The 14,971-nt window shown below is 45.0% G+C and overlaps 1 protein-coding gene across 1 annotated transcript in view; it reads left to right on the top strand.

Moving 5' to 3' along the window:
• FBXO36 (F-box protein 36) overlaps positions 1–8,591 on the top strand; it is an 85,257-nt gene extending 76,666 nt beyond the window's left edge. The window contains exon 4 of the mRNA XM_028105331.2: positions 8,144–8,591. Within this exon, the coding sequence (XP_027961132.1) occupies positions 8,144–8,332 (189 nt within the window). The 3' untranslated portion in view covers positions 8,333–8,591. The remainder of the gene's footprint in view (positions 1–8,143) is intronic.
• The last annotated feature ends 6,380 nt before the right edge of the window (positions 8,592–14,971 follow it).

Here is a 14,971-nt window from a genome sequence, read left to right as displayed (position 1 = left end):
GTTCTCCTCTGCAGGCCAGTGCCGCCTGCCACCTGGCTCCGAGGTCTGACCCAAGGGACTTTAGTCTGCCACTTATCTCCTTTCTCTTCTGTGTTGTTATTGTTTTTAAAAAACCTTTTTTTTTTTAAGTAGGCTCCACACCCCTTGTGGAGCCCAACTCGAGGCTTGAACTCACGACCCTGAGATGAAGACCTGAGCTGAGATCAAGAGTCAGAGCCACCAAGCGGCCCTAAAAACCTTTTTGTTTATAAATAATTTTATCTTATTTTTTAAAAAAGATTTTATTTATTTATTTGAGAGAGAGAGAGAACAAGGGGATGGGGTAACGGCAGAGGCAGAGGGAGAAGCAGACTCCCCACTGAGCCCGACGAGGGGCTCGATCCCAGGACCCTGAGATCATGAACCGAAGGCAGATGCTTCACTGACTGAGCCACCCAGGCACCCCAAAATGTCCCTTCTTTTATGAAATAATGGCCTTAAATCATGATCATTTTAACCAATTATCCTTACTTGGAAAAATTAAAAAAGTTAGTAACCTTATTTTGGTTCTTAATTTTTGTTTTGTTGGATTTCTAAAAATTTCAATGGTCTTATGACATCCTAAATTCCCAAAGCCACTAGTCTACTCTCAACCTACCTCATCTCCCTTTTCCCCCCTCTGTCCATGCCTCAGAAATATAACTAAATATCCCTGGCCTCATTCACAGGAACCCCTTCATTGTCACATCTAAAGGGCCTGTTTCAGGCCTTTCACTTCCTGACCCATCTTTGTTTCCAGGATTTTCTGCTGGCTTTTCTCCTGGCCATCTCTCATGTGCTGGGTAGGCTCTCTTGGGCCTTTGGCATTTGCTAATATTCTTACCTTCCCCAGGAATGTCCTGCTTCTGACCCACCTCTTTTTTTTTTTAAAGATTTTATTTATTTATTTGGGGGAGAGAAAGAGTACACAGGCCGGGGGAGGGGCAGAAGGAGAGGGAGAAGCAGACTCCCTTCGAAGCAGGGAGCCCGACATGGGGCTCGATTCCAGGACCCTGGGATCATGACCTGAGCCGAAGGCAGACGCTTAATTGACTAAGCCACCCAGGCGCCCTCGACCCACTTCTCTTAACTCCCACCATCTGCTCTTGCTCTGATTCCATGTTGACCCAACCACAGTGCCTCCATGGATGAGCATCCGAAAGCCTGGTTGCTGGGTGGTTGTATTTCTCAGGGTGAACAACAAAGAGGCATCCTCTGGGAGCTTGGCTAATATGAGCACACCCCTGAAAGGTGAATCCCATGTCATGGTATACGAGAAAGGCTGCCTGAGAGCCAGCCCTGGGATTGCTGCAAACTCCTGCTGGGTAATGCTGCTAGGAACCTGCTTGGGGGCATGCTGGCTTGGCCCAGGTGGCACCAGGCCTTGATGCTATCCTTTTTCAGCAAACTACAGCCGAGTAGACCCAAAGAACCTCAGCAGCTAGATGAAAGGTTGAAGCCCAGACAGGGCAAGACTATGGTGACTGGTATATAAACATATTCATCTTGGTCATGACTCAGGAACAGCTACAAACTCCCTATGACCATGATTCCCAAGACTGGCCAAGTAGGCGAAGCACCTGGGGAGCAGGTGAAAATAGAGATTCGAGGCCCACACCCTGGTAGGTGGGCAGGTCTGAGGTGGATCCAGCATCTCTGCTCTTGATGTGTTTGCTTGTATTTACAGCAACCCAATTCTGAATCCTGCCCAAGAATTTGATATTAAAATGGTACAGATAAAAGGTCTCAAGCAAAATCGCTTAGGCCTTCCTCCCAGAGACAAGGGAGGCCACTGGGCTTCCTCACCCACCATGCTCTCTGAAACGTTCGGGGCATCAACCCTTCGATGTGGTGCTATTCATACTATGTCTAAGGCCACAGGTTAGGGGGTGGTGGTGGTGGTGGTGGGGTGTTTTCCTACCTTCACTGTGTACAGGCATTGGGAGGTGTTTAAATCAGACAAAGACAGAGTTCTGTTGGGGGGGGGTGGTGGTGGTGGTGGGGTGTTTTCCTACCTTCACTGTGTACAGGCATTGGGAGGTGTTTAAATCAGACAAAGACAGAGTTCTGTTCTTCGATCAGCCACTCCCCACTAGGAGCCTTGGGCAGCACTCTTATTCTTTTTTTTTTTTTTAAGATTTTTTTTTATTTATTTGAGAGAGAGAGTGAGAGAGAGCACAGAAGAAGAGGAAGAGGGAGAAGCAGACTCCCCACTGAGCAGGGAGTCCGACAAGGGGCTCGATACCAGGACCCCGAGATCATGACCTGAGCCGAAAGCATATGCCCAACTGAGTGAGCCACCCAGGTGCCCCACCCTTATTCTTTCAGACCCTTAATTTCCCCATTTGTAAAAGGAGAGGTCTTAAGTGGATAAGCCCTAGGATCCCTTTAAACTTTTAAATAGCATCATGTGTGTTAAGTTCATGCACCACCACGAGGGGGAGCTAAGTCCACGATTAGCTGTGCCTTGGATCAAATAACTGGAACCATAGTCAGGATGCATACCTTGTGTTTCTCAGCCTGGCATCTACCAAGCAAAGAGCCCCAGGGTTTGGGCGTCTTAAATGGGGGTATTATGTAGACCAATTTATAATATAAAACAAACTGTAAATATTTCCAGTATAAAATATGAGTCACAAATGAAGTTACACTGGTGGGAATTTCAGCTCTCTTTTGAGAATTTTTTTCTTTCCCTCCAAATCTCATAGTTTTCTTCAATAATCTTCATTATATGAGACACACTGATATCCTGAAATGTATTGTGCCGGTAATGCGGTAGTCATCTACCGTGGTGTTAGAGTTCAAATCTTTTAAAGGAGGATCGGAAGATCCATTTAATTTTTCAATATTAAGACACTTTTAAAGAGTTGCCCTTTGTTGCTTATATTTAGAATATGTTGTGATCCGAGTAGAGAAATTAGACCTTGAAGGACTGTTGAAGGTAACAAATGATTTGATTGATATCAGAATGTTTGGTGAGCTGTCAATATCGGAAGATTCAGTGTTGCTGTGTCATAGTATCCATTATGTGTATGTGTAATACTTTTTGCTTTGATATTTCTGCAGAAAGGATCTTAAGTGATTATGCCTTCTTAGACTATTCATTTCTATTTGTAATTCCTTCTTTTCCCTTATTAGAGTACTTTTAGAGTAGCATAAAAATATAGGAAAGTGCAAAAGTAAAAAGTCCTGGCTGCTTTCTGCTCAAAATTGAGCAGTAATGGTGTCCTGAAATAGAGATGATGCTGACATGTTTCCCCGCTCCTCAGAAGGAAGCTAGGATGCAGGGGAGCAAGGCAGGACAGAGCCAAGGCCAGGCCCTGGGGGCGGGGGAGGGGTACTAGTGGGAATGCTTGGCTGCCTGGGGCTGGGGGCAGGGAGGGAAGTAGGTGGCGGGCTGTGCGCCACGTGGGCTGAAATGGTGGCCCACGGTCGGTGGGCAGAAATCAGGGGCACCCATGCTTCCCCTTTAGACAGCTGTTGCATGCTGGGTTGGATTCCAATCCTGGTCCTCGGGGTCGGGCGCAGCTTGTGAGGGACAGGTAGAGATGGCGGTGGCAACAGGCAGAGCAGGACTGTGTCCAGGGCCGGAGCACACACCAGCTCCGGTTACACACACATTACATTGTGGGTGTTGGGGGAGGGGGCTGTAATCGCTTAGGCCTTCCTCCCAGAGACAAGGGAGGCCACTGGGCTTCCTCACCCACCATGCTCTCTGAAACGTTCGGGGCATCAACCCTTCGATGTGGTGCTATTCATACTATGTCTAAGGCCACAGGTTAGGGGGTGAAGGCTACTGCTCTCCTGACCTCCCGCTGGCCAGGGCTGGATGCTCAGTGGGCCATCTGGGACCGGAGATGCCGCCATCTTGTACTGCACCATCTGGAATGCGCAGTCTCCTCAGACACTGTGGCAGGGAAGAGACAGCTGGAGGTTCACATCCTGGGTTTGGATATAGCACTTCTACTCCTAGCCCTTCGACCATAACTACTTTTGCAGCCCCCCTTGACTGCAGAGGGCCGGGAAATAGTGGGGCGGGGGTGGCGAACACATGCAATATTTGCTGAGCACCGCTGGCTCTGTGACAAACCAGATATCCAGAATGGAGCAGGGCACACATCAAGATCCATATATCCGTAGGCAGGACCATAATAGTGTGCCGTCTTGAACACAGTGCCCTGCTTTCACATCTTCGACATTAGAAACAAGAGACCTTCATCCTTTCACTTCTCTTCTTTCTCCGTGTTTCTTGGGACCATATTTTTTGAACATGTGTCTGGCATTAAGAACTGACTCAGAACCAAAGACGGCATTATACATAAAATACCTTTTATCTTAGAAACGGAGTTTCTTACTCTCCTTTGCCCTCCAAGATGTCTATGTTACACTCTCTTCTCTCTCCTGAAGTCTCCTTCTTCCTCACTCTTAGCTGACGTTGTGGCCTCATTTCGCGGAGGAATCCGAAGCAGTCCCCAGTCTACGGCCATACCACCCTGAGCGCGCCCGATCTCTCCGAAGCAGTACCCAGAGGACTGTTCCATTGTCCCTTCCCCTCTTCTACTGGCACCTCATCCCTCTGCCCATCGACCCTGTGAACTTCCTGTCCCAGTAAGAAGTTCTCCTCATTACCCATGGTCACACTTCCACCAGTGCATTTCAGCTCCTCTGTTCCACTACTTTGCTCATGCAGCTGTCCCTGTCACTAGTTTTACCCCCTCTACTGGATCATTTCCATCGGCACATAAATTTTAAAACAAACAAACAAAAAGCCTTGACCTGATTCCCCATTCAGCTCTTCAAGCAAAATTCCCTCAAAAGAGTGACTGTACTTTCTATATCCACTTCCTCTTCTCCTGTCCTTTCTCGGGCTCAACGCTAGCCAGGCATTCAGTCCCCACTGTGCCATCAAAACCTCTTGTTAAGGTTGCCATTTGCACACAATCTTGCGAAAACACCAGTTTTACATTCCTGTCTTTTCAGCAGCCTTTGAGACCTTGGATTGCGGTCTGGGTTTTCTTCCTTATTCTCAGTCTCCCTTGCTGGAAACTTTTTTTATTTTCTGACTGCTTTCTTTCTTTCTTTTTTTTAAATTTAATTTTATTATGTTATATTAGTCACCATACAAGACATCATTAGTTTTTGATGTAATGATCCACTATTCATTGTTTTTGTATAACACCCAGTGCTCCATGCAGTACCTTCTGACTGCTTTCTTGTTGGAATGTCCTAGAGCTCTTCCCTGGGCATTTTCTCTCTCTACAATCACATCTGCTGATAGCATCTAATCCCAGAGCTTTAAACAGTATTTACACACTGATAATTTTCAAACATATGTTTTCAGGCCAGGTTGCCCCCTTGAACTCCTTACTTTTAAGTCTAATTGCATGCTCAACACTTCCACCTAGATGTAGTATAGACATCGCAGATTTAATGTGTCAAAACCAGACCTCTAGATATTCCCCCCGCCCCCCCCGCCACATACCTATTGACCAGTTCTGCTTCTCCCAATCTTATTTTCTCAGTCATTGGCAACACCATTCACCCAGCTGCTCAAGCCAAAAAGCTCATCATTAATTCTTCCCTTTCTTCTTACTTCTCATCTAATTCATTCACAAGTCTTAGGAGATCCGCCTTCAAAATATATCTACAGTCTGGCCATCTCTCACCTCCTCCCTTGCCACCACCCTGTCACACACCATCCTCATGTCTTCCTGGACTTTCCAATAAGACCACCACAATAGATTTGCTTTCCTCTGATGGAGATGACAGTATACCTTCTTCATTTTGCATCAGGATTATGTTGGTTCTCTGGCTATGGGTCATATATCACAGATCTATTGATCCTGTCACCTTCCTATGTGCTGCTCAACGTTGATGACATCATGCTGATGAGCAGGAGGTAGCAGATACCTTGGATGCTCAGGCAAGATATGTATATGCCAAGGAGGTGGAGACGAACTGCGCAAAAATTGAGAGGCCTGCCATCTCAATAAATTACCTAAGAACCCGTGCCTTAGATTTACTTTCTACCGTAAGAAAGCGGCCATGGATCTTTGTGGATCTTTTTTAGTTTTCAAGGTACATATACAATTTGAGTGTGCTTCTGCACATAGCTCTAAAGCCGCCAGGGGTGAGTGGGGTGCAGCTGCTGGTCTGGATTGTGTTGTAAGCAGCCGTGCCACTGGCTTCTCATGAGCCAGCAGATTTGATGACGCTCTAAATGTCTGCAGCCTACATGGCAGGGGGGCCTGTCTGGGTCCTTGCTGAGACCTGCAGCACACCTCCCGAGGAAACATACAGCTTGTCCCCCAGGGCCTTAGAGTAAAGACAAAAATTTGTTTGTAGGAAAACTGTTCTGTTTTTGGATTTCTCCTGGGCGAAGGCTACTGTTTGGGCTAGATGGTCAAAGTCTTGAAAAGAACCGGATTTGGAGATTAGTGATGATTCCTAAGGAAGAGGTATTTGGATGGACTTCTCAGCATAAGCCAGAGGATAACAATATTTGTGTCCCATGTGACTGCTCAGCAAAAGGCACTTAATGCAGAGGAGGTTTTCAGTAATTAGATGGGTAAAATGCTCTGCGAATGTCAGTCAGCGTGTTTCCCCAGCCACCCTCCTGTTTGCTGGGCTCATAAACAAAATGGCCCATGGCAAAGATGGGGCCTGTGTGTCCTCAACAGTAGCCTCCTCCTATCAAGATAAATCGGGCTACTGCCACAGGAGAGGCTAATACTGCGCCCCCAGTGAAGGCTGTACTCCAGGGGGGTCCAGTCAGTAACTTGGTGGCAGGTGAGTAACACCAGACTCTTCATCATGGAGGAAGCAGCAATTTGTCCTTCCCAGATCCTGGCCCTATTCTAGACATGGATCTGCCTTCCTTGCACACCATGGTTCTTCAGCAACATTGTGTGTAAATTGACTGAATGCCTTCCCTTCCATCATTGTATCCCATTATGAGATTGCTTCGGATTATTTGACTGTAATAAATAATTTATGAAATAAATAGACATAAATAAATAAATGTGGTCCTGAACACAAAATTTCTTGCCCTTAGCCTTTGCTCCATGAGTTATTGATCTTTGAGGGGTCCACAGACTTCTTGCTTTTCTTTGCCTCCTTGTAAGAGAAGACTTTGTGGGGTTTCGGGTAGCTGGGGCATGTCTGAGAGGGGCTCGAGCAGAAGGGAGGAGCCAGGCCAGTGTGCTCGGGCACTACGGGTCTAACGGGACTCTGGGCTCCTTCTTGCTTGCCCACAGTGCCTATGTCTTTCCACTTCTGGATTTTCACGAATAACGACCACTGACTAGAACTGATGAAAGGGAAATCAGGGGGCGCCTGGGTGGTGCAGTCAGTTAAGTGACCGAGTCTTGGTTACAGCTCAGGTCCTGATCACAGGGTTGAGAGTTCAAGCCCCACGTGGAGCCCACTTTAAAAAAAAAAATAGTAATAATAAAATAAAATAAAATAATAAAATAAAATAAAATAAAATGGAGGCAAGCCTAGCAGGAGTTAGCAATGCTCCCATCTGAGAATTTACTGCAGCACTGGATGGAAGGGAGGTCGACCACACTGTCAGCCTCTGTTAGGTGGTTCATTGGAAATGAACAATATAATGCATATATAAATTAACCGTATAACGTTACATATGGGGCGCCTGGGTGGCTCAGTCGGTTAAACGTCTGCCTTCGGCTCAGGGCATGATCCCAGGGTCCTGGGATCGAGTCCCGCCTCGGGCTCCCTGCGCGGGGGGAAGCCTGCCTCTCCCTCTGCCCGCAGCTTCCCCTGCTTGTGTGCTCTCTCTCTCTCTGACAAATAAATAAAATCTTAAAAAAAAAACAACAAACCAACCCAATGTTCTATATGTACTATTTATAGCTATCTTGCCTTTTCCACCTTCAGTGAGATCGGGCCTTGGTTTATGCCACGAACCCAGTATTGCTTTGTCCTCCAGGCGCTCGTGCCCCGGTCTTTCCTCCAGGAAGAGAGCGTCGTGGTGCACATGCGCACATCGCGTCTCCCCCGGTGCCTCACAGGCCACGGGAACTGCGCAGCGATGATGCGAGTGAGTAGATGCCTCGTACTTAACCGTGTCTGACATACGACCCCTGGCTCTTCCCGCCCATAGCTGTGCATGTCTGACGAGCTGTGGGAGAAGGTAGTCCAGTCTGCCTGTGACACCATCACGCCGGACATGCGGGCCCTGGCCAAGGACATAGGCTGGAGGCAGATGTTCTTCACCAACAAGCTGCAGCTTCAGCGGCAACTCCGCAAGAGGAAACAGAGACAAGAGAGCCAGGGAAACAGTAAATTTTAGGGACACATTTTCTTACCGGCAGGGGCGTCGAGGCCTGGGTGTAGTTCCCTTCCGTGTCCAAATCTCTCCCGTTTCCTTCGACCCCGAACTCAAATTTGAACTTGGTGATTCAAGGAGCCATCGGAAAAGCACACCGGGTTTGCACACACCTGCAGCCCCACCCGACGAGGCGGGGCCTCGCTTGAACCACGGTCCCCCTGTTGGAGGGTCCAGTTCGTGGCCCCAGCAAAGGGCTGCTGGATAGGAAGCCCGTGACACCCGTAAGAAAAAGAGGCTTCTGCTGTACAGAAACAAACAATAAATGGTTATTCGCAGGTTTTTACTCCTTATCTGTTTTGCTCTAGGCATTTGAAAGGATTACTTGCGCTTCTGAATTTTGGCCTGATAGAGGGGGCTCCGCGTCCCCACGGGAAACAGCGAGGGGCAGGGGCCACGGGAGGCAGCCTGGTGGGCACGGCCGCCTTCCCAGCGCTCTTCGCCTACGTTTTAACTCAGGGCCCTGTCATGTGGCCCCTGGATGCCAGGCTCTGTCCCTCCATGTGGACAGCCTCCGATCTGGCCCTGGGGCGTGGCTGGAGCGAAGTCCACTGTTGTGCTCACAGAGCCTCTCCAGAGTCCAACTTTCCGGGACTTCACATTGCCAAATAAGCCTATAAAACTTTCCTTAGGGGGATGCTGCCCCAATTTCCCGTCCCCGCAGGAATGCGGAAAGCTACCCCTTCTACCCCAGGGATTTTTAAGATCTCAAGCTGTGGGTAACCGAGTGAAAACCCAAGTGCGGTTTGTAGTCTATTAACTTGGAAGAGGGGTAAAAACAGTACAGTTTGAGGGGAGGAAACTCTGTCTCTCTGAATGGGTAATTTACAAATTGTTTTCTTCCCAAGCTTTCCTGAGAATAAAGTAGTCCCTCCCCCCCCCCCCCCATGACACTCAAAGCAGCAAATCATCTGATGACTCCTTTTAGGCTACAGAAAGAAGTAGCTATCAACCTCCCATCCCCTTATGCCATTTCTTCTTTCCCTGCAACCTGCACTTTAGTGCCTGGAAGAAATAATACATGCCCCACCTGCTCCCCGTGCAGAGGAATTTCCTGTGTTATCTTGAGGCCTCCAGCATGGGCTGATCTCCCCACTCAAGTCCTCCTGAATGGCTTGGAGCCACGACTTCAGGGATCTTTTTTACTAAACCTGTGTTCGTATCAAACCAGGTTTAACCCCCATCCCTTAAAACTCACCCCCTTAAAACTCAGTCATATATTTCCAGCGACATCTGTGAAATCGAGTGCAGTCGGCTTCCTGGCAGATGAGGAGCCTGTCAGAGTTGTTTCTGGACGTAGTCCAAGCAAAGAGCAAAGGTTTAATTGGCGAGAGAGCTGGGCTGCCTTCGCCACCCAGGAGGGCCTCTGCCAGGGTGATACAGGTGACCGCCGGCAGGCCGAGGGGGCACGCACTTCTGCACAGATCCTGCAGCCTTGTTTCTCCCGGAAGTCCGCAACCTCACTCAGGGCCAGAACATTGATTAATACCTTGTGTGCGCAACGACTGTGTGTATGTACGGTGTGGTACACAACATAACTGCATAAATATAAAGTCACAGCTCCTTCGTAACATCGATGCAAATACGTCAACAGCTTAAGCATTTCATATGTCCTGTTTAATCAACTAACCGAGACTCTGAAAGCTTATGGGCAGACAAGACGTTCTAGATTCAACGTGAATCAGTAAGAACACAAATGTGGCCATTTGAAAACTCTTACTATCTACGGAAAATATTATAACATAAAAATAGATAATAACAGTAAATAGCAATGAAAAATGAGTTATTTATACATTGGCTATTGCTGATAGTAGTTAAAATAGCACAGGTTATTATTATTCCAGTGATTATTAGCCCTAATAATTTGGGTGCCTTATTACACAATTATAATTTTTTTTGGTCCAAAAAAAAAAAAAAGCAAACAAATATTACCAACCTAAAATTCTGCAGGGGACTGGTATCCTCAGTGGTTGGAACATTTTGCCCCTCTTCTTCAGCCTTATTTTCCGTGTTAGATCCCACGGGGTAATCCCATCAGATGGGAATAGATAGCTACACCTCTCTGCCTCCACAGACAGCTTTTATGTGGACGAATTACTGTATGTGTGACATACCATTTCAGAGTGAAATGCCACAGCATTTTATAATCTTATCCTTTCCCATCTTTTAAGTCAAAAGTGTTTCTAGTCTGTTCTCATTTACCACTGTAATAGTAAAAGCAAAATGCTGATATTTTCTGATGATTTATATGTTTAGTTTTGTAAGAACAACTACTGAACAACAGCAAATGTGAAAGTTTATAAAATAAAAAAATAAATATATTTTACTTACTATCAAGTTCCGTTACTGCTTTTTTCCCCCCTGAACAAGTTAGCATGGTACGTGCCTTCAACCCCAGTTATAATGGAATCCAAACTATTGTGCACTGGGTAGACTCAAGAACTGAGACTGAGCTTATGAATTTATAAAAAGATTTTATTTATTTATTTATTTGAGGGAGAGAGAGAGAGAGCAGGGGGAGAAGAGGGAGAGAGAGAAGCAGACTCTGTGCCGAGCATGGAGCCCAATGTGGGGCTCGATCCCACGACCCTGAGAACATGCTCCGAGCTGTAATCAAGAGTCGGATGCTGAAGGGACTGAGCCACCCAGGCGCCTCAGACAGATTATGATTGGAGTGAAGGATGGGAAGCAGGGGTAGGGACAACTCGCTAGCCACCACTTATCATTGTTTTCCCAGCGGCTTCTGTCCAAGATGGTCACCAGCCCTCATTAATTACCCCAACCTGACTCCCAAGATGCCAACGACTAATATAGAACAACCTTACCAAAAACATAAACATGTGCACGGCATAGTTTTTTGCTCTGAGATTTAGTGGGATGACATTTATCTTCAGTTTTTGTTAAGATAATATACTATGGGACAATATACAAGCTTTTCAACTCTGAATAGTTGGTTTCAAATGACGATGAATGTCTTCACTTGGGTGTTAAAAACGCTAAGTAGACAAGCAACCACCACATGAAAGAAGGTGCCCTGGCAGTTAGGAGCATAATGCCATGTATCAGGTCATTTTACAAAGGAAAATTGCTATCTTAGATTTACACATTTATTGTTTTGAAACAAGATCATCCACACACTGGGATAGCAGTGGTTTGTCCTCGTAATGTGGAGTCCTCAGGGTCGGGAGCCACAGAGAACTCCCACGTTTCCTGTTTATTAGTTCCCGGATCTGTGTTCCTTCCACAGAGATCTCCATTCAGAAAAGTAATTTTCAGTTGTGAAATTTGTTCTGCACATCCAGGAAGTCTTACAGCCATAGATCCATGGTCACAGACTGAGTTGGAATAACCTTAGAAATAGTAAAAATAATAATAAACCTTAGAAATAGTAAAAATAATAATAATAAGAAGAAGAGCAGCTTCTATTTGTTCAGTGTCTACTGGGTGCCAAAAAACAGATAGTAACCAACTTAATTCTTACAGCAACCCTTGAAGGTAAGTGATTATTTATTATTTCTGTCCCATAGATCAGAAATCTATAAGCTATGGTATAGGCCTAATTTGACCAGCCACTTGTGTCTGTAGAATAAAGTTTTATTGGAGCACAGCCTATGTATTATCTATGGCCACCTTCACATGACAATAGCAGTATTAGGTAGTTACAATACAGACTATATGGCCTGCAAAGCTGAAATTATTCTCAAAGAGGACAAATTTCCCAAGGTTTCATGATTAATAAGTGGTAAAGCTGAGATTTAAATCTATACTGAAAGTCTGTGTCCTTTTTTTAAAGATTTTATTTATTTATTTGACAGAGAGAGACATAGCAGGAGAGGGAACACAAACAGGGGGAGTGGGAGAGGGAGAAGCAGGCTTCCCACTGAGCAGGGAGCCCGATGCGGGGCTTGATCCCAGGACCCCGGGATCATGACCTGAGCCGAAGGCCGACGCTTAACAACTGAGCCACCCAGGGGCCCCCTGAAAGTCTATGTTCTTAACCACAAGTGCCACATATCACTTCTCCTTTCAGAGCCAACACCGCATTTGACCAGTGGAATTTGAAAAGGTGATGGGATTTACCCAAGGTCATTTGAAATTATTAGGCCCTGAGCACAATATAAGAGACCATTCTAATTTAGTTATCCAGAGAATATTCCAAGCTTTTGATGAACTAAATTATTCATTTTTTTATTATTTATTCATTTTTATTTTAAAAAATATTTTATTTGTTTATCTGAGAGAGAGTGAGAGAGAGAGAGAGAGAGATCACGAGCAGGGGGAAGGCGTAAAGGGAGAAGCAGACTCCCCGCTGAGCAGGGAGCCTGACACGGGACTCAATCCGAGGACTCTGGGATCATGATCTCAGCCAAAGGCAGACGCCTAACTGACTGAGCCACCCAGGCGCCCTTTATTTTATATTTTTTATTTTTAATATTTTAATTCCTGTGCAGTTAATATACAGTATTGTATTAGTTTCGGGTGTACAGTATAGTGATTCAGCAATTCTATATATTACTCAGTGCTCATCAAGGTAAGTGTCTTCTTAATCCCCTTCACCTATTTCTCCCAACCCCCCTTCCACCTCCCATCTGGTAACCATCTGATTGTTCTCCATAGTTAAGAGTCTGTTTTTTGGTTTGTCTCTCTTTTTTTCCCCTTTGATTGCTATTTTGTTTGCTATTTTGTTTCTTAAATTCCACATATGAGTGAAATCATATGGTATTTGTCTCTCTCTGATTGGCTTATTTTGCTTAGCATTGTACTCTCTAGATCTGTCCATGTTGTTGCAAATGGCAGGATTTCATTCTTTCTTATGGCTGAATAATATTCCATTGTATCTTTACAAAGATACATCTTTATCTATTCATCTTCTTTATCTATTCATCTATTGAGGGACACTTGGGCTGCTTCCATAATCTGACTATTGTAAATAATGTAACAATAAACATAGGGGTGCATGTATCCCTTCAAATTAGTGTTTTTGTATTATTTGGATAAGTACCCAGTAGTGCGATTACTGGATCTTAGGGTAGTTCTATTTTTAAATTTTGAGGAACTGCCATACTGTTTTCCACTGTGGCTGCACCAGTTTGCATTCCCACCAACAGTGCACGAGGTTCCTTTTTCTCCACATCCTTATCAACACTTGTTGTTCCTTGTGTTGTTGATTTTAGCCATTCTGACGGGTGTGAGGTGATATCTCATTGTGGTTTTGATCTGCATTTCCCTGGTGATGAGTGATGCTGAGCATCTGTTCATGTGTCCGTTAGCCATCTGAATGTCTATGGAGAAATGTCTGTTCATGCCTTCTTCCCATTTTTTTCATTGGATTACTTGGTTTTTTTTAGTGTTGAGTTATATAAATTCTTTATATATTTAAAATACTAACCCTTTATTGGCTATATTGTTGGCAAATATCTTCTCCCATTCATTAGGTTGTTGTTTAGTTTTGTTGGTTGTTTCCTTTGCTGTGCAGAAGCTTTTTATTTTAACGTAGTCCCAATAGTTTATTTTTGCTTTTATTTCCCTTGCCTCAGGGGACATATCTAGACAAATGTTGCTACATCTGATGTCAGAGAAATTTCTGCTTGTGCCCTCTTCCAGGATTTTTATGGTTTCAGGTCTCACATTTAGGTCTTTAATCCATGTTGTCTTTAATCCATTAATCCATTTTGAGTTTATGTCTGTGTGTAGTGTAAGAAAGTGGTCCAGTTTCATTCTTTTGCATGTAGCTCTCCAGTTTTCCCAATACCATTTGTAGAAGAGACTTTTTCCCATTGTATAGTTTTGCCTCCTTCATCAAAGATTAATTGACCATATAATTGTAGGTTTATTTCTGGGCTTCCTATTCTGTGATCTGTGTGTCTATTTTTTTGGGCTAGTGCCATACTGTTTTGATTATTACAGCTTTGTGATATAACTTGAAGTCTAGAATTGTGGTACCTCTATGTTGGTTTTTCTTTTTCAAGATTGCTTTGGCTAGGGGCACCTGGGTGGCTCAGTCAGTGAAGCCTCTGTCTTCAGCTCAGGTCATGATCTCGGGGTCTTGGGATTGAGCCCCGTGCCGGGCTCTCTGCTCAGCGGGGAGCCTGCTTCTCCCTCTGCCTCTCCCCCTGCTTGTGTGCTTTCTCTCTCTCTCTGTCAAATAAATAAATAAAATCTTAAAAAAAAAGATTGCTAGGGCTATTTGGGGTCTTTTGTGGTTCCATACAAATTTTAGGATTATTTGTTTTAGTTCTGTGAAAAATGCTGTTGGTATTTTGATAGGAATTGCTTTAAATCTCTAGATTTCTTTGGATAATATAGGCTTTTTTTATGTTCAATTAGCCAACCTATGAAACATCATCAGTTTTTAATGTAGTGTTCAACGATTCATTATTTGCATTTAACACCCAGTGCTCATCACCACACGTGCCCTCCTTAATACCCACCACCCTGTTACCCCATCCCCCCACCCACCTCCCTTCTGTAACCCTCAGTTTGTTTCCTGGAGTCCAGAGTCTCTCATGGTTTGTCTCCCTCTCTGATTTCTTCCCATTCAGTTTTCCATCCCTTCCCCTGTGGTCCTCCGCACTATTCCTTATGTTGCACATATGAGTGAAA

The sequence above is a fragment of the Eumetopias jubatus genome, unplaced genomic scaffold (genome assembly GCF_037043125.1).
Source record: "Eumetopias jubatus isolate StellerSeaLion01/CBP00866 unplaced genomic scaffold, mEumJub1_p1.0 scaffold_3, whole genome shotgun sequence".
Classification (NCBI taxonomy): domain Eukaryota; kingdom Metazoa; phylum Chordata; class Mammalia; order Carnivora; family Otariidae; genus Eumetopias; species Eumetopias jubatus.
Note: the sequence above shows the minus strand (reverse complement) of the source record. Positions and strands in the feature narration are given on the sequence as shown.